The following is a 20394-nucleotide window of genomic DNA, read 5'->3' as shown; positions in this document are numbered from 1 at the left end:
TTTACAACATAATAGGGCGGGCCTTAAACAGAAAACCCAGTAATGATTATCTGGCAGGATGCAGGTCATAAGACAGTGTGAAATGACCATCTGGCTGGATGGAAGTCACACAACCGTGTGACTCTGCCTCATGACCTACTGGAAAAAGTGAATAAAAGTTTATGACCTTCCTGGTTGAATCACAGGACAGAAATGTAGCATCTTCTTTCTTTCAATGTTTCATATGTCCACACAATAATTTTATAATTGTCACTCTAACATTTCGCCCCTCTTATACATAAAAAACATTAGCATATAGCACTTCAAAAAAGATTTTCCCTGCATACATCATGAATGCATTGCAGATAGGGAATTCATTAATCAAAGTTTAATATGCAAAACACAACAATATTAAAAGGAAAATTCAAGCAAAAAGGTAAAATTTATTAAGAATGTAAAAAGTTTAAAAATAATCTGTCCCTTGAGTAGGCAAAAACTCTCCAATAGAGAAAAAATTCCTACCCGACCCCTCCCGAGGAGGCGACCATTATCTTTGTAAAAGATTACACAGCTTCATCATCATCATTATCTTCATCAGCATCTCGGCGGAGTTGAGCATAAGTGATAGCTGAATATTGGATTATCATTTTGGATTATCACTATCATTTTCTGAATCATTGATTGCAGGCATGGTATTAAGCAACAAATAAAAAGGAAAAATATGATTAACAATCCTACAAATGGTAAAGCTATCTTCATCAGTAACTGCCACCATGATCCAATGGTGAACCAAACAGTCCATGGTGCTGGAACTGCACCGGAAGTGTGACGGTTAACATACCTCTTTAGATCTTTCAACTCCTCCAGAGCAATCTGTATTTTTTCATCATTAGTGTCATTAGTTATATAAGTACAACATGTCTGGCCAATAATGGTACACACACCCCCTTGGGAGGTGTCTGTAGTCACACCCCAGTGTGATGCTGGGAAATTGATTCCTGTGTCTTTCTCAGCTTTCCTTTTTTGTAGGTGGGAATGATAGGGGTGTTGCTCAACTTTTTCCATGACCATGGTGTGATCTGACACTAGTGTTAGAGTGCAACGACCCCCCCATCCAGCAGGCAAAGCTGGGTGAGCTTTATGGCTGCAGACATAGTACCAATCTGCCAAGGTGCGAGTTCCTAGCGGTGAAGGCACTATTAAAGAGCATCTGGTGTTTGCTATGGCATGGGAATGGTTTTTTGCACATTGAGTCATCCTGGCTGGGGTACTGGTACGACAGGTTTTATTTTTCTCGCAGGCCAAACATGCAGTTTCATTTATATATGGGCAGAAAGAATAAGTAGCATTACATCTTCCTTTTGGAGTATTGCCCACTGAAACGCTGCCATTACCTCCTACACACACAGGGAATATTTCGCTTACTATCATGACGTGTGTGGAAATTGGGATTGAAACCTGTGGAAACACTGTGGCATCCTTATCTGCAGTACATGGCAGGCCCAATATAGGACTAGTTGAAATCTTTAGTGGCTGTGAGAAATTTGCTTTAGAATGAATAACACCGATTCCTGGATGAGTTGAAAGAGCCATCAGGTAGTAAGTTTGACGTTCAGACATTTTGTATGCATAGACAGTCTGAATGGTAGAAGTAGGCATATGAGTACAAACATAACAGTCTGTTTTGTTCAAATCTTCAGCAACATGTTTGGCATGTTGCCACCACATATTGGCACCGTATGGATGACTTTCTGTGGATCCATCAAAAATTATCCTGCTCTTCCTTTTATTTAGACAGTCAGTTTGAGTCCCTAGGAACACCAGTCCAACGGTCACCACCAGGCAGCAGAACCTCATTAGTTTTCCCATCTTCATCAGCTCTTCCAATGAAACACCCATTAACTAGGACTCTAAAGGACTGGGTTAGGTTGTTTCCTTCACCAGCGTTGAGACGAGTGGTCTTAAAAAAAACCAAACCCCTTTGAAGCTGGACTTCACCACAGATCCCCACCTTAGTTATGGGGTTCCTGTGAAGGTAATTGGGCTTCTCGCTGTGGAAAGTTTTTAATTAGCTTACAATGACTCTGGTGGATCCAAGTGTCTCTTTCCTGGATTTTCACGGTGATGGGGTTGTTAGTTGCATTATGTAGGGTCCTTCCCACCTCGGAGCTTTCCAAGTTTTCCTTTTGATGATCTTTAATCAGCACTCGGTCTCCAGGCTTCAGGCCTTCCTGTGGGGAAATAAAAGCACTAGGCAGATTACATGTTTTCCGAACAGTTTTGTCGCTGAAAAGCTTTAGCATCCACTTAGTTAGCGGGTCAATGTCATCTTGTTCTTTTTCTGCCCATGGCTGTCCTTCCCATAGAGGTAGAACAAAAGATCTTCCATTCACTATTTCAAAAGGGGTCAAACCATCAGATGTTGGAATAATCCTCATGAGTAATTTTACCAAGTGCAAACACTCTGGCCATGGTTTTCCTGTTACTGCCATGAATTTTCTCAATCTATTTTTAATTTCTCCATTAAATCTCTCCACTAGTCCTGCACTCTGTGGATGGTAGGAACAGTGATGTTTCAAAGTCATGTTTAAATGTTTGGACATCAGTGATACAACTTCATTCACAAAATGTGCTCCATTATCACTTTGTAAGATTTTTAGGGATTCCATGCTCAGGTATGATATGTTTACACAAAGCTTTTGCTACTGTCAGTGCATTGGCATGTTTTGTGGGAACAATTTCTACCCATTTAGAAAAATTGTCCACTAGGACTAGGCAGTACTTGTATTGTCCACTTGGGTTCAGCTCAATGTAGTCCATGCTAATTACTTCAAACGGAGCTGTACCTCTTGGTGCTTGTCCTTGCTTAGGTCTCTGATTTCCTTGTGGGTTGTATTTACAACATGTGAGACATGCTCTGCAGTAATTTCTAAAGTAATTATTTAAACCTGAAGTGGGATAAAATACGTTTTTTACTATACTCATCATCCCTCCCGTTGAGACATGGCCCTGACCATGACTCATCACCGCAGCTGTTCTAAACAGGCTTCGTGGCAAAACTGGTCTGTCCCCTATCATAATTAGGCCATCAGACTTTGTAACCGCTCCTTCCCTTTTCCATTGTTCTTTTTCAGGTGTAGGAGCGTTTTTCTGCATTTCTATAAGAATTTCTGTAGGAATTATTGTGTATTCGTTTGACACATCTGCATTAGTCAGAAAAATTTCAATTCAATTCAATTCAGTTTATTTATATAGCGCCAAATTCACAACACATGTCATCTCAAGGCACTTTACAGTTCAACCAGATCATACAGTCAAATTGATACAAAGTTTTCTATCTAAGGAAAACCAGTTGATTGCATTGACTCATTGACTCAAATACAATCCCCCACACTAAGCATGCTTGTAGCGACAGTGGAGAGGAAAAACTCCCTTTTAACAGGAAGAAACCTCTAGCAGAACCAGGCTCAGTGTGAGCGGCCATCTGCCGAGGCCGACTGGGGTTCAAGGAGACAGAAGCAGAGATACAAAAAGCAGCTGTAAAAGGCGGCCCCGTCCAGGAAACACACAGCCAGGCAGACGAGCTCCAAGGCAGCTCCCATGCCAGAGGACGAAGAGAGCACATCCACTCAGTCACGGTCAGAGAAACAGGACCACACTGGAAAACAGGCCGATCTCCAACATCTATTAACAAGGGTGTTGATGGAAGCAGCACAGCTGATGTTTTTTTCCAGGATGACGTCACAGCCAAACAGGAACAGACGAGGCAAAGCTACTCTGAGGAAAAGCAGAGAGAGCAGAAGGTTAGAGATTGAACTAACAGATTCTGCAGAATAGGAGAACAGAGAGAGAATGAAGCAGAATGATGAAATGGGGGTCCCTATGTCCTCCAAAAGTCTAAGCCTATAGCAGCATAACTATAGAGATAGCTCAGGATAACCTGAGCCACCCTAACTATAAGCTTTATCAAAAATGAAAGTTTTAAGCCTAGCCTTAAAAGTAGACAGGGTGTCTGCCTCACGGACTAAAACTGGTAGTTGGTTCCACAGGAGAGGAGCCTGATAACTAAAAGATCTGCCTCCCATTCTACTTTTAGAAATTCTAGGAACCACTAGTAAACCTGCAGATTGAGAGCGAAGTGCTCTGTTAGGAACATAAGGAACAATCAGATCTCTGATATAAGATGGAGCTTGGCCATTTAAGGCTTTATATGTGAGAAGGAGGATTTTAAATTCTATTCTTGATTTAACAGGAAGCCAATGAAGAGAAGCCAGGATAGGAGAGATATGATCTCTCTTTTTAATTTTCATTAGAACTCTGGCTGTGCTCTAGCAGCTGCTTTTGCTGCAGCATCTGCCCTCATGTTTCCTCTGCTTACCACATCTTGGCTATCGGTATATGCTTTACATTTGCATATGGCTATGGCCCGTGGCAACATCACAGCTTTTAACAAGGTTTTTGACAAATCTGCATGCTCAACCTTTTCCCTGCACTGGTAACCATGCCTCTACACTCCCATTGTGCAGCCAAACTATGGACTGTGGAAAAAGCATACTGACTGTCTGTAAAAATATTAACATCTTGGCCTTTTGACATTTCACATGCTTTCGTTAATGCAACAATTTCTGCAGCTTGCGCAGAATATGATGATTTTAAAGCAGCACTGTAAAGAGTTTCTTGATCATTTACAATTACAAAACCGACTAGATTTTTTCCTCCCTCTGATTTGGAAGCTGACCCATCCACATACAAATTTTTATAACCCTCCTGCGGTTCATCTTTTAAATCGGGACGCGGTTTGCAACTCATAGTTGTTCTTTCAACACATTGGAGGGTCACCATCTTCCGGTGTGGGCAGCAAGGTTGAGGGATTTAAAGAATTACATCTCTGAAGCCTGATGTGAGGCTGAGACAGCAAAGTGGTCATAATATTTAGATGTCTGGCTGGAGACATAAAAGTCATTTTTGCTGATGTGACCAACAGTTCCACTGCATGAGGTATTAACAAGGTCAGCGGATGATACAAGACAATTTCAGATGAGCTCTGCACAGCTAGAGCAGCAGCACAAACTGGTCTTACGCAGTGTTGTAGGGCAGCTGCAACTGGATCTAATCTTTTGGAATAAAATTCCACTGGCCTCATTTTTTCCCCTTGTTTCTGCTTTAGCAGAGAGGTCATGAATTGTCCCCTGCAATCCACTGCTTGGATAAATGGTTTAGAATAATCTGGTAGCCTCACTACAGAAGAGTTTGCAATCAGGTCCTTTAGTTGTGAAAAAGCTGACTCTGCAGTTGGAGTCCACACTATTTTATCTATCATTGCCATATCATTTGTATAAATGAGATCAAGCAGTGGCTGAGTAACCTCAGCATAATTGGGAATCCATGTCCTACAGTAATTACACAAACCTAGAAAAGCCATCATTTGCTTTTTAGTTTTAGGCTGTGGAGCGTTCAACACCCCCTTTTTCCTGTCCGCTGTTAATGATTTCCCCTGCTGAGAAATGTTATGGCCTAAAAATATAACTTCCTTTTTGCACAGCTGTAGCTTATGTGGTGAAACTTTATTTCCTGTGGCTGCTAGATGGGTCAGCAGCCTCTGAATCTGTTCCCTGTTTTCTTTTTCTGTGGGGCTTGCAACCAGAATGTCATCCACATACACCAGTATCTGTGTGGTTTCCGGGTGCTGATGTTTTGCTAAACAGGCAGTTATCTCCTGCGAGAAAATAGTGGGACTATCTGCAAACCCTTGAGGCAATCTTTTATTGTTGGGAGCTGGAGAAATACACCTTTTCTCCAGCAGAGTCCGCCCTGGATCCTCCCTGCTGAGCTGCTCTGTACACCTGCAGCTGATGATCTCATCTGGAGGACCTGGACTACTTAAGCTGCCTTCAGACCTTGCCTCGACGCCGCAGTGTCTTAATCAGTTGGTTAGCACTTAAGACGTAGATCCCTAGTGAACCAAGTTTCCTTTGAGTCCAACCTGGATTCTAACCTTTTTGTCTCTGCTTCCAGGTTTCCTGTTTTTTCCTCCTGTGAAGCTCTGGAAGAGCTTAACCTGCCGAGCCTGCCCTCCGAGCCAAACCTGAAGACTCACTCTCTGGATTTCCTAGCAGATCAGGTTTCCGAGCTGGAAACACAAGCCAAGGTCAAACCAGCCTTTAGAAGTAAGACGCTGAAACAGCTTAAGGACTCTGCCAAACCAAGCTTTCTCCGGACCCAACAGTTCCGCTCCCAAAGCCTCCTCTACATTCATCAAGGTACAAATCTGAACACAATCAGTCAAGTCTCTGCCAAGCCTTCGCTAACCAAACTGTCTCTCTCACAGACGCCAGTGAACCGGTCCCAGCCCTGAACCATTGCATCAGTCTTTATTATACAGGTGCTGGTCATAAAATTAGAATATCATGAAAAAGTAGATTGATTTCAGTAATTCCATTTAAAAAGTGAAACTTGTATATTATATGCATACATTACATACAAACTCATATATTTCAGATGTTTATTTTGTTTAATTTTGATGATTACAAATGACAACAAATGAAAATCCCAAATTCATCATATCAGAAAATTAGAATATTACTGAAGACCAATAAAAACAAAGGATTTATAGAAATGTTGGCCAACTGAAAAGTATGAACATGAAAAGTATGAGCATGTACAGCACTCAGTATTTAGTTGGGCCTCCTTTGGCCTGTATTACTGCAGCAATGCGGCGTGGCATGGAGTCGATCAGTCTGTGGCACTGCTCAGGTGTTATGATAGCCCAGGTTGCTCTAATAGTGGCTTTTAGCTCTTCTGAATTGTTGGGTCTGGTGTATTGCATCTTCTTCTTCACAATACCCCATAGATTTTCTATGGGGTTATGGTCAGGAGAGTTTGCTGGCCAATTAAGAACAGGGATACCATGGTCCTTCAACCAGGTACTGGTAGCTTTGGCACTGTGTGCAGGTGCCAAGTCCTGTTGGAAAATGAAATCTGCATCTCCAAAAAGTTGGTCAGCTGCAGGAAGCATGAAGTGCTCTAAAACTTCCTGGTATGTGGCTGCGTTGACCCTGGACCTCAGAAAACACAATGGACCAACACCAGCAGATGACATGGCACCCCAAACCATCACTGACTGTGGAAACTTTACACTGGACTTCAAGCAACGTGGATGAAGTGCCTCTCTTCTTTTCCTCCAGACTCTGGGACCTTGATTTCCAAAGGAAATGCAAAATTTACTTTCATCAGAGAACATGACTTTGGACCACTCACCAGCAGTCCAGTCCTGTTTCTCTTTAGCCCAGGCAAGACGCTTCTGACGCTGTCTGTGGTTCAAGAGTGGCTTGACACAAGGAATGCGACAGCAGAAACCCATGTCTTTCATACGTCTGTGTGTGGTGGTTCTTGAAGCACTCACTCCAGCTGCAGTCCACTCTTTGTGAATCTCCCCCACATTTTTGAATGGGTTTTGTTTCACAATCCTCTCCAGGGTGCGGTTATCTCTCTTGCTTGTACACTTTTTTCGACCACATCTTTTCCTTCCCTTCGCCTCTCTATTAATGTGCTTGGACACTGAGCTCTGTGAACAGCCAGCCTCTTTAGCGATGACCTTTTGTGTCTTGCCCTCCTTGTGCAAGGTGTCGATGGTCGTCTTTTGGACAACTGTCAAGTCAGCAGTCTTCCCCATGATTGTGTAGCCTATAGAACTAGACTGAAAGACCATTTAAAGGCTTTTGCAGGTGGTTTGAGTTAATTAGCTGATTAGAGTGTGGCACCAGGGGCCATCAATTTTGAACCTTTTCACAATATTCTAATTTTCTGATATGATGAATTTGAGATTTTCATTTGTTGTCATTTGTAATCATCAAAATTAAACAAAATAAACATCTGAAATATATGAGTTTGTATGTAATGTATGAATATAATATACAAGTTTCACTTTTTAAATGGAATTACTGAAATCAATCTACTTTTTCATGATATTCTAATTTTATGACCAGCACCTGTATGTTTGAACTTGCAAATAAACTCTGTTAAACTTTCCATCCGTGTCGTCAGTGTTCTGCATATTGGGCCTCCCTGATACCCATCATGACAATTTTATATATATATTTTTTTATTCTTAAAAGTGAAACCAAACTAATGCCTTGAATCTGAATCGAGAGGTATTGAGAAAAATGCATTACTAAGATCCACTACAGAAAAATAACATTGTTCGTGGTTAGTGAGTTTAAAAGATTATGTGGATCTGGTACACAGGGAGCTCTAGTTTTAGCTGCTTTGTTCACTTCTCTTAAATCATGGACCAGCCTCCAGTTGTCCGTACCAGGTTTTTTAACAGGAAATATGGGTGTATTACATTCACAAGTTGGATCTTCAATCAAAATTCCAGCTTTCAACATGTCATCAATTACAGGTTTAATTCCTGCCTCTGCATCAGGCTTTAAAGGATATTGTTTAACCCTGGGGCAATGGGAGGTTTTTGCTTGTACTACTACAGGTTTAGCAGTTGTAAGTAAACCTACATCTGTTTTTTCTGTGGACCACACACTAGCTGGAACAGAAAGAGACTCATAGTCCACAGCTAGTATTAATCATTCTGTCAAATGCTTCTCTGGGAGAGCCAAAGTGGTCCAGTTTAATTTTTTTCTCCGCACCAGGCCCCATTTTGGTAAAACAACACAATCATTTACCCAGTTTTCTTCCAATATTCTGCCAGCTGATCCTGCCAAATAACCTAGTTCCTGCCACTGTCTCCCTGATTTCCTGGACAGTGAAACATGCGGGGACATTCCCCATTCTTGCTGCAACAAAGGCTGTGCCTGGGGGTTGAGAGAGACTGATGCTACTGAGTCCCCATCTTCTGTGCTGTACACATACTTAATCTGGATGAACTGGGGTGGCAGTCTGTGAAACTCTCTGTCATATTTGCTATCTGTAGTGCTTGGGTCCATGATTCTCATGGTAACATGTAATGGCCATTGATTTTGAAACTGACCATTAGGGGCTCCCTGTTTCCTTAAATGAGTTACAATTTCCTGTGGCCCCTGGGTGGTTAAATCCAGAGAGTAAAATGTTTTTGGGGATGAGCTTGAATGTACAACATGTGTGTCAGCTGTTTCCAGTTCTGGGGTAATTTCCCCTTGCAGCATAAAATCTGTACACCTTTTCACTTCTATCCCTGTATCTATCGGCACCAGTGCTAAATGCAATTTCCTTAACAAATATCTGCCTAATAAATGGACTGGACAATCTGGGCTCAGCACAAAATCAGCTTCCACTTTGAATCCCTCTTCATCAGTCACCAATTGTTTTTCAGAAATGCGCTGAACCTCCATCCTTCCATCAGCAGAGACTACTGTGATCCATTTTAGTCCCGCTTTAACCTGGGGTAGTTTCTCCCTCAGGACAGATTTGTCAGCTCCGGTGTCGCATAAAAATTTCACATTTACCCCTTGAATGGTCAAATGCCAGTATGGTCTTTCTGATTCACTGAAAAAAGAAAAGGAAATTTTCTGTAGGTCTAGAACCTCCACTGGGTCCATAATGACCTCCTCTGCACTGTCTGCTGGTGCACATGACTTCTGGCGTCAGTGCTGATCGTCATTTTGCGACCGGGGGGGGGGGTCATTCCGCTGGGGTTCTGGACATTCTCTAGCAAAGTGACCCTCCCTATCACAATTGTAGCATCTATCATGTTGTCTGCATGGCCCTGTGTTCTTCCCTTGTGACCACCGGCCCCTCCCTTTACCTTTCTGTTTTACTCTGGAGTCCCGATAATAGATTCCTGACATTCCATCCACGGCTGAACTATCAGTCACTAGGTGGATTTGAGTCTTTTTGTTTTTTAGTTTTCCAATCCTGAGCATGCAAAGCGTACTCCATCAATGTGTTAAAATTTGCAGTTCTCCATCCAACCAAATGTTTTTCCAAATGACCTCTAATTTCTGGACGGAGACCTGCAAGGAAATATTGCTTCAGCAGAGACATATAGACCCCATCATCAGCATAATCCTCTGGAACTCCACTGTGGCGATCAATAGCCTCCTGGAGTCGGGCCCTATATGCTGCCACTTCTTCCTCTGGACCCTGAAAGACCTCAGAGATTTTAGTAAGGCTGGGTGGTTGTCTCCACATGTGGTGGGCTGCCTCACAGACCGCATTAACCTGTCTTTCTAGGTCCCCATTTCCTGGAGGCAAGATTACAGCTGGATTTCCTCCGCGCCCAGTATACTGTCCCCTCACTTGAGCCCAATTATGGCCCAAACTACATTTCATAGCTTTTACTATTTCTGCCCCATTTAATTTGTAAAAATCAATGAGGTTTTTAACATCCTCGGACCATTTAACTGTTGGGATCTGGAGAAGTTCCACCTTTCTCCAGCAGAGTTCGCCGTGGATCCTCCTGAGCTGAGCCTTCGACACACCTGAGGCGCATCTCATCATCAGAGGATCCTGCAGTAAATAACCGGCCTTCAGACCTTGCCTCAACGCCGCAGTGTTTATCCAGTTTGGTTAGCACCTGAGCCTAGCATCTTCTGAGAACCTTCGTTGCTTCTGTTCCCTGGTTGGATTCTAATCCTTTTTGTCTCTGCTTACAGGAATCCAGTTTCCCTTGTAAGCTCTGGATGAGCTTAACCTGCCGAGCCTGCCCTCTGATCCAAACCTGAAGACTCTTCTCTGGATTCCCATGCAGCTCTGGACTAAGAGCTGGAAACCCAAAGCCAAGGTCTGCCCTATAATTAATATATTTCAGTTTTGTCTATTATTTTCCTTTTATTCAACTTGTAGATTTGTAACATTGTAACACCACAATGCTTTGTTTGTGATAATTTGATAGAATCAAACCTTTTTAATGATTAAAGAAACAAAAAAAAAAAAAACACCACGGGCAACCTTTGAGCAGGTGGCAGAATTTCAGCACGGCTTCCTTTTCTCTTACACCGCGGGCAACCTTTGAGCAGGTGGCAGAATTTCAGCACGGCTTCCTTTTCTCTTACACCACGGGCAACCTTTGAGCAGGTGGCAGAATTTCAGCACGGCTTCCTTTTCTCTTACACCACGGGCAACCTTTGAGCAGGTGGCAGAATTTCAGCACGGCTTCCTTTTCTCTTACACCACGGGCAACCTTTGAGCAGGTGGCAGAATTTCAGCACGGCTTCCTTTTCTCTTACACCACGGGCAACCTTTGAGCAGGTGGCAGAATTTCAGCACGGCTTCCTTTTCTCTTACACCACGGGCAACCTTTGAGCAGGTGGCAGAATTTCAGCACGGCTTCCTTTTCTCTTACACCACGGGCAACCTTTGAGCAGGTGGCAGAATTTCAGCACGGCTTCCTTTTCTCTTACACCGCGGGCAACCTTTGAGCAGGTGGCAGAATTTCAGCACGGCTTCCTTTTCTCTTACACCACGGGCAACCTTTGAGCAGGTGGCAGAATTTCAGCACGGCTTCCTTTTCTCTTACACCACGGGCAACCTTTGAGCAGGTGGCAGAATTTCAGCACGGCTTCCTTTTCTCTTACACCACGGGCAACCTTTGAGCAGGTGGCAGAATTTCAGCACGGCTTCCTTTTCTCTTACACCACGGGCAACCTTTGAGCAGGTGGCAGAATTTCAGCACGGCTTCCTTTTCTCTTACACCACGGGCAACCTTTGAGCAGGTGGCAGAATTTCAGCACGGCTTCCTTTTCTCTTACACCACGGGCAACCTTTGAGCAGGTGGCAGAATTTCAGCACGGCTTCCTTTTCTCTTACACCGCGGGCAACCTTTGAGCAGGTGGCAGAATTTCAGCACGGCTTCCTTTTCTCTTACACCACGGGCAACCTTTGAGCAGGTGGCAGAATTTCAGCACGGCTTCCTTTTCTCTTACACCACGGGCAACCTTTGAGCAGGTGGCAGAATTTCAGCACGGCTTCCTTTTCTCTTACACCACGGGCAACCTTTGAGCAGGTGGCAGAATTTCAGCACGGCTTCCTTTTCTCTTACACCGCGGGCAACCTTTGAGCAGGTGGCAGAATTTCAGCACGGCTTCCTTTTCTCTTACACCACGGGCAACCTTTGAGCAGGTGGCAGAATTTCAGCACGGCTTCCTTTTCTCTTACACCACGGGCAACCTTTGAGCAGGTGGCAGAATTTCAGCACGGCTTCCTTTTCTCTTACACCACGGGCAACCTTTGAGCAGGTGGCAGAATTTCAGCACGGCTTCCTTTTCTCTTACACCACGGGCAACCTTTGAGCAGGTGGCAGAATTTCAGCACGGGTTCCTTTTCTCTTACACCACGGGCAACCTTTGAGCAGGTGGCAGAATTTCAGCACGGCTTCCTTTTCTCTTACACCACGGGCAACCTTTGAGCAGGTGGCAGAATTTCAGCACGGCTTCCTTTTCTCTTACACCACGGGCAACCTTTGAGCAGGTGGCAGAATTTCAGCACGGCTTCCTTTTCTCTTACACCGCGGGCAACCTTTGAGCAGGTGGCAGAATTTCAGCACGGGTTCCTTTTCTCTTACACCACGGGCATCCTTTGAGCAGGTGGCAGAATTTCAGCACGGCTTCCTTTTCTCTTACACCACGGGCAACCTTTGAGCAGGTGGCAGAATTTCAGCACGGGTTCCTTTTCTCTTACACCACGGGCAACCTTTGAGCAGGTGGCAGAATTTCAGCACGGCTTCCTTTTCTCTTACACCACGGGCAACCTTTGAGCAGGTGGCAGATTTGTCATTAATGTGAACAAACTAAAATCGATCAGATAAGATTTAAACCAGTCTAGCGCTGTTGTAGGCTCCCGGCTAATTGATGGTCCGACTCTTTAACTGACGGTTCATATTCTTTTATTTTTGAATGGTTTTTGGAGGCAGCATATGAACTCACCGCAAGAGCTATATGAAAATAAAAGTAAAAAAAAAAACACAATTACATTTCCTTTTAAACAAATAGACAGCCATTTAAACTAAGCAGATTGTAGATTAACACAAATTATTCTGATCTATTAATAAAACAAACAAAATTAGCTTAGCTATAAATAGACCAATACGAGGCTAAAACTTTCTACCGTTGACATATATTACATTCATGAAACAATCATCAAACTCCAACCGGACACGATATAACATGAATCTTTACTCTCCTCACTAGTCCATCTTTATCAGTTTCTGTCTCTTCAACTTTAGCCAATTTCCACTCGTTGTGAGGTGAATCCTGTCTTTTCCAGCACAGTGTCGCCGACTTTGAGATTTCTTTTTGGATTATGCCAATGTTGTCTGGTGGCGATACTGTAGACATACTCTATTCTCTATCGACCCCAGAACAGCTCGGCCAAACACTTTACACGCCGCCACCTCTTGCGAGCATACAGGTCCTCTCTGCTGAATCTGCCAGGAGGTGGTAAAGATGCTGTAGGTTTCATTGTAAGCAGGTGATTAGGTGTTAGTGGCTCTGGACTGTCTGGATCATTTAAGCTGTCAACTGTGAGTGGACGGATGTTTACAACAGCTGCTGCCTCATAAAAGAATGTCTGTAAAGAGGCATCGTCCAGCCTGCCTGATGAAGATGAAAGAGTGAAATGAAGAATATTCCTCACCGTTCGGATCTGTCTCTCCCATACGCCTCCAGCATGGCTTGCATGTGGAGCGTTCATACTAAAGTCACATTGTTTCTCAGCCAAAAATGTAGTCAGGCGGTTTGCATCCACTTGCTTGAGAGCTTCATTCAGTTCATTTCTAGCTCCAATGAAGTTTGTTTCTTGGCCGCACTTGTCGCGTACTACTCCTCTTAAAAAGGTGTAACATCGGAGTCCGTTTATGAAGGCATCTGTCGACATGTCGTCTAACATTTCAATGTGGATAGCTCGGCTGCAAAGGTGGGTGAAAAGCAAGCGATATCTCTTTTGTACGTTGCGTCCTTGTTTGGTGAGAAACTGACCAAAACAGTCCATCCCACAGTAGGTGAAAGGTGGTGATGGATTCACACGCTCAGATGGCAAATCTGCCATACGTTGTTCCTCTTTGAACCTTCTGAGTTTCCGACATGCAACACATTGATGTAAATGCGTTGCCACAGCTCTGTTGATTCCTGGAATCCAGAATCCATTTGATCTTATCTCATTAATAGTTAGACCCTTACCCTGATGCTGCACTTTCTCATGACAATGAGCAATTATTGCCTTGGTGATGTGATGATTTTTCGGTATAACGACTGGATGCTTCAGTGAGGTAGGTAGTGAGGCATTTTTCAGTCTTCCTCCCACCTTAAGGAGTCCATTCTGATCAAGAAAGACATCCATCTTAAGCAGTTTACTCTGAGAAGGAAGTTGAGCTACCTTACTGAGCAACTTTATCTCTTCCGGATACGCTTGTCTCTCTAAGTCTCTTATGATGATGCATTGTGCGTGTTCTTGCTCTTGTACAGTCCTGTGGTTTGTCGACTCGTCATTCTTAACATAACAGCCTGGATTGCCTTTGACCATGAAGAAAACTTGGACAGGCAATCTGAGAGACTTAACTGTTCCTGTGTCTGTGTTCTTAGAATCTGAATCCTCTTCACTTCGGGATCTCCAATCTGTTTTTCTGTGCAGACATTTGTAGCTGAATCTCCTTTTCCTGCAAGAATTGAGGGCCTGAAAACCAGCTTGAAATGAGAATCTCACTTGCACTTGATCCCCTGGATGCAATATCTGCTGGGTTATCCTTAGTTGAGACATACCTCCATTGCTGAGGAGAGGAGCTGAGTTGTATTTTCTTTATCCAATTTGCGACGGTGTGAAAACGACGTGCCTCGTTGTGAATATATCCCAAGACCACTTTCGAATCGGTCCAGAAATATTCAACATCTGTTAAACCAAGCTCCTCCTTCAAAGTGTTGCTTGCTGTGGCTGACACAACAGCGGATGCCAGTTCTAGCCAAGGTATCATTGTGACCTAGATTGGAGCCACTCTGGATTTCCCCATGAAAAGAGCACAATGAACATTTCCACCTTCATTCACTTGTCTCAGATATTAACACTGTCCATAACCACATGTGCTCGCATCAGAAAAATGGTGTAGCTCCTTTTCCACAACTTGGCTGAAACCAGGAGGCACATAGCAGCGTGCAACAGTGATTTTCTCCAAATTTGTAAGATCCTTCTTCCAGCGCTCCCACATTGGTTGCAGTTCACAGGGGAGAAGATCGTCCCAGCCTATGCCATGTCTACATATTTCCTGAAGCAACCTTTTCCCAGTTAGAAGGAAAGGGGCGTTAAATCTCAGTGGGTCAAAAATGGATGCCACCGTTGACAGGATACAACGTCGTGTTGCTGGCTGGTCTTTTAGGCTGACACGAAATCTGAAGGTGTCTGATGCGATGTGCAAGTGGATCCCCAAGGCTCTCTCTAAAGTGACATCCTTGAAGACCAGATCCAGAGCTTTCACTTCAGCAGCATGCTCGGATGACGTATACTCTAGTACAGCTCTGTTATTACACACAAACTTGTGCAATCTTAGACCACCTGTAGCACAGAGCTCTGAGCTTCTTTTGCAAGCTGAATAGCATCATCCACATTTTCTATACTGGTAACGCCATCATCAACATAAAAATCCTTCATGATGAATTGTGATCCAAGTGGAAGTTCAGTCTCCTTGTCTTTAGCAAGCTGTTTTAGTTATCCTGGCGATACCGCCGCACCAAAGAGATGCACTTTCATTCTGAAATCCTGTGGCTCTGCATTGAAGTTGCTGTCTCTCCACCACAAGAAGCATAGGTAGTCTCTGTCAGCTTCATAAACATAGAACTGAAGGGACATCTTTTCGATGTCACACATCAATGCAATGTTGTGCTGTCTGAATCTGAGAAGAACACCATTCAGGTTATTTAGCAGATCCCTGTCCTCTGATCTGCTGCTGGGTCTTTTCCACAGGAGAGCAGCAGCAGCTCAGCAGGAGCCAGAGCTCCCAGGTCCAGCTTCCTCAGCAGATCAGAGCCATCAGCACTATCGGTAATATCCTCCTGTTCTATTGGGAAATAGATCACTAGACGTGCATCAACAGAATTTAGTGCATTTTTAGTGCTGATACATGTTTTTATTTTGCATAATCTGACTTCATGTGAGCTGCCTTCAGTAAAATTGTAATTATGGTCCAATGGCAGCACCTCCAGGAGCTGCTGGGCCGCTGGAATAGCATCAGCATCACTACCTCATCCTGATGCTCCTTAAAATGAATGAGACAAGGCTAATGAAGTTTAGCCCACCGCTGCTTCCCTCCAAACTTCAACTGTCTAACTATATGAATCTTTCTTCATTTAGCATCTTTTCACTCAACTAATCATTTTGTGCAGCAGTCTCCGCCCCCTGCTCCAGCTGGTCAATGCCCTGAGCTGGAGGACTGTGGCCTGGAGACCACTGCGGTCAAGAGGGGCTGCATTTCCACCAAGGCCGCTCAGGTAAAACTTGCCCCTTTCAAAGGAGCCTGATCTAAATTCTAAACAGGGTAGGACTGCTCATAAAACATTTCAGTGTTTGTTTTTTGGTTGTTAAGTGGAGTTCTGTGTTTGTTTTGTGTTCATTTTACAGGTCAGCGGTGACACTGGTGGGTGGGGAACCAGTGTGGATGGAGTTAACATCTACATCTGGGGTCTCCAGAATGAGACCATCCTCCTGAGTGTAAGTACTTCATTAGTTTCATTTATTGTTGTTTATTTTATCATTGTTTTTTTGGTCTAACCAAATCCCAGATAAATGGTGGAACAGAATTAATGTTAAGTTCATTCTGATATTAGTGTGTGTTTCCAGTCTGCCCCAGGCCAGGTGCAGAGCCAGGAGGTGGAGGATGCCAGGAACACTGCTTCCTCCTCCCACCAAGCCCCCACCCCCATACCCCCCCCCCCCTCCACCGCCCCCCCCCCCACCCCCCGGCTCCCCACCTGTCCTAACCCCCACCTCCAGGTGAAGGGTGCTTTCTTATGTAAAATGTAAGTTTTGTAAACAATTTTATTTAAACATATTGGAAGTGAAATGACAGGGAGTACTTACATTAATATGCTGCTATAAGTTTCATTATCTCTATTAGATTATGTTCAGCAAAATGCATAATCACAACAGGCCAAGTACCAATAGATTGTTGAGTCAAGTTCTATTAAAGCTACAGTGTGTAATAATTACAGGCATATAAATTCAGAAATTTAATATATTATACATAACTATGTTATCTATCATCACCTATGAGCTCAGCCTTTTAACCATAACATTTGCGTTGCCTTAGAATTCGTTATTTATAATTACATAGGAGCGGGTCTCGCAGCCATGGAGGCTGACATCTTTGCGCTACGGCAGCGCAGAGGCAACAAACTAGCGATTGCGAGATCTCCCATGACGCTCGAAAATAACTACGGCAAGTTGAGAGAGATGAACTGAGACGGTACTGAACAGTAGATGGCAGTATTATGCCTGAGAAGCGTTTAGTCTGCCTGAAACCAAAGAAGAAGAAGAAGCAGGTATACTGCGCCTCGGTAACAAGAAAGGTAAACAAGGCGGCAGGCGTGAGTGACTTTGCAAACTGTTTGGCACTGTGTGGCCAAACATCAGACGAATGGAGGATCATGCCTACTCTGTATCACAACGAAAAGCGGCGGACACCGAACCCCCGTCATCTAAGAAGCGGAAACACGACGAGAATAAACGCAAGAGTGACAAGAAACGACAAAAAACACGGATCAACATTAGCACGGCATTTACACGATGGAAGTCACTGATGGAGGAAAAAGGTTTTCAAAGTGACGCTCAAGTTGCCAGTTTTCTCTTGGACAGGTAATTAATCCTACACACACAATTGTCTAATATCACTGCAGTTTTTGGAGTACAGGATGCTCAGACCTGTCTAAAACAATAACATGCTGCGTGATGATGCTGTTACTCTCCAGTATACTTATTCAGCAACGTCCCTGACGTTTCACAGGTAATGATTCAGTAATTTTCTGTAAAATAATTTTCTGGATATATACCTCGGTTACTTCTCTCCGGCTCCTTTGGAGATCTTCAAGCCTTTCCTCCTCTGCTCTCACCCCGCTGGCTCCCCTCTCTCGCCTGGCCCCAGCTGCACGCTCACCCCGGCCTCTCTGCCCTCTTCCTTTCCCTCTTCCTTGCCTTGTAACCCCCGTGCCACAAACAAGACTTGGACTCTGTAAACAGGGAATATATATTCTTCCAGCGAACACAATCTCGCTGTTAAACTAATGACTACAATTACTTCGTCTGTTTATATCACCATGCAAAGCAGCTCACCAAAACGTCACAACGACGTAGAAAAAATAACGGGTATATTTATTATCTTAAGTCTACATGAAATCTATACCCTACACAGACTAATGAAATACTATCTGTAAAATTATCTATGTAAACAAACCTCATCACTTGAGAGGGTAGGTGATGCGGACGTCGTGGAAGACATTTTGTCCCGTAACGCTCGCCGTACTGTTGGGGGGGAGAAGCGGTGGGGGGGAGACGTTCATGTTGCTGCAGTCTGCAGTCTGACCGCTAGATGTCGCTGAAAATTACACACTGTAGCTTTAATATTTATTTTTGATAATACTGTGCAAAATCAGTGCTATAATTAATTAAGCCATGTAAACTAAGAGTGACAAACTATTCCTTTTTAAGATCTATAGAATAATGTTTGGAGCTTGATCTTTGAAGGCTGCTTTCTTTGCCAATATGTTTGTAACCAGGTAACCGGATGCTTCTTGTAGGCGGGACAATGGGTGGGACTACTTCAGAACAGACCAATCTGCACACTGACTCTTTCCAACACATCAAAAACAAAGTCAGTCTATGCTGGAAATCATTGAATTAAATTTTCTCATTGGATAGGAGCATCTTACCTCAGATTTGGTCACTCATTGAGTACATTTAGAATCAATTTGTCTCAGTCTTTATGGTCCTAAAATGATGTTGGGTGGGTAATTTGGCGCATTTGCTGCCCTGATGCACTTTATCTTTATCTCTGTCTCTACACACTTGAGAGAACGGGTCCTCTTTTTACACAAGTGCATCGGTTAGAGTGGGAGGGGCAAGTGGGCAGGAAAAGAAAAATCAGTAATATAGGGATTTTAAAAAACGCTCTCCAAATTTACATAAAATTTAAAACCTGTGTTTATTTTTTTATTTGATATAATTGGCCTGGTTTCAGTGAGGGGAGATTTTACATTTTCAAACGTTATGGATTTTATTGGATTAAGTTTTTGTTTGAAAAAATAAAGCTCACTGAAATTTAAAAGAAGAAAAGTTCAGCGGAAAGGATGACTTAATGGCTCCTGTCTGCTGGTTTTCCTCACAGGAGAGCAGCAGCAGCAGCGCCCTGCCGCCATCTTGGAGCTGCAGCAGTAACCTGGTTCATCCGTTCTGATGAAGGAATAGAGGTAAGTAGAAATGCCACTCTTTCAATTCAATTCAATTCAATTCAGTTTATTTATATAGCGCCAAATTCACAACACATGTCATCTCAAGGCACTTCACAAAACAATTTATCATAGAAATACATAAAGATTGTGCTTTTTATTCTTTTTACTTTTTTTATTTGTATTAATTTATCACAATATATTTTTTGTGTGTGACAGCCAAGGCTGCCTTTATTGTGGAGAGACTGCTCCTCTGGGTTGTGCTTCCAGGAAGCGCTCCTTGTTCCTACCCCCTGAGCTAAGGTAGTAACATGTGGTTGCTGGGGTGAGGGGTGATTCTGGGCATCAATATGATCCCACTCAAATACAGCTGGGAGCAGCAGCATCAGCACATATGCACACTGTGCTGGATATAGTTCAGGCACACGTAGAAAACACTGAAACAAACAAAAACACTAGAGTTAAAGCATCCATCTGGAACTACATCCACTGCATGTTCGGCATCAGGTATGACCATTCTGATTACGGGGAGATAAATCAGCTTTTGGACCGTAGCTTTAAGATCTATATCAAGACTATGTAGTGCAGCCCTGAGAAGACCACCAAACGAATGTATGAGAGTTTCTGGAGGCAGTTGCAGCACTCCGAAAAGGTCCACGTCAATTTGCTGCTGATGGAGGCACGGATGCAGGCAGAACTGTTACACGCTCTGAGAGCGATCACTCGCTATGTGACATGAAGGGCTTTTGGCGTTTACTACCCTAGCTCAGGGGGTAGGAACAAGGAGGGGGGACCACACAAAAGACAGGTTTAACCATTTATGAAAGTAAATAAAGGTGTTAGTGTAGGTCAGTGGTGTATGGGGTGCATGAGGTGTGTGAAAGTGTACATGGATCAAATTAAACTAACACTGGAGCAGGAGGCCAGAGGAGTCCATGGAGCGCAGAGAGAGCAAGCCATGTGCTCTGGTCCAATTTATAGGAGGCCCCTGCAGGTGTGATACTCTCAGGTCCCCTTCCTGGAAGCACAAACCAGAGGAGCAGCCTCTCCACAATAAAGGCGGCTG

At 43.6% G+C, this 20394-nt stretch overlaps 1 protein-coding gene across 1 annotated transcript in view; it reads left to right on the top strand.

Moving 5' to 3' along the window:
* Nucleotides 1-20388, top strand: part of LOC119778461 — a 57406-nt gene extending 37018 nt beyond the window's left edge. Inside the window, exons 3-9 of the mRNA XM_038277672.1 lie at nucleotides 15856-15933; nucleotides 16243-16379; nucleotides 16510-16599; nucleotides 16716-16797; nucleotides 16835-16907; nucleotides 19268-19349; nucleotides 19538-20388. Of these exons, the coding sequence (XP_038133600.1) occupies nucleotides 15856-15933; nucleotides 16243-16379; nucleotides 16510-16599; nucleotides 16716-16797; nucleotides 16835-16907; nucleotides 19268-19349; nucleotides 19538-19630 (635 nt within the window). The 3' untranslated portion in view covers nucleotides 19631-20388. The remainder of the gene's footprint in view (nucleotides 1-15855; nucleotides 15934-16242; nucleotides 16380-16509; nucleotides 16600-16715; nucleotides 16798-16834; nucleotides 16908-19267; nucleotides 19350-19537) is intronic.
* Nucleotides 20389-20394: the final 6 nt, after the last annotated feature.

Source organism: Cyprinodon tularosa, unplaced genomic scaffold, assembly GCF_016077235.1.
Source record: "Cyprinodon tularosa strain WSP-4 unplaced genomic scaffold, ASM1607723v1 ctg1335, whole genome shotgun sequence".
NCBI lineage: Eukaryota > Metazoa > Chordata > Actinopteri > Cyprinodontiformes > Cyprinodontidae > Cyprinodon > Cyprinodon tularosa.
The sequence above is the reverse complement of the archived record's forward strand: the minus strand, read 5'-3'. Positions and strand labels throughout refer to the sequence as shown.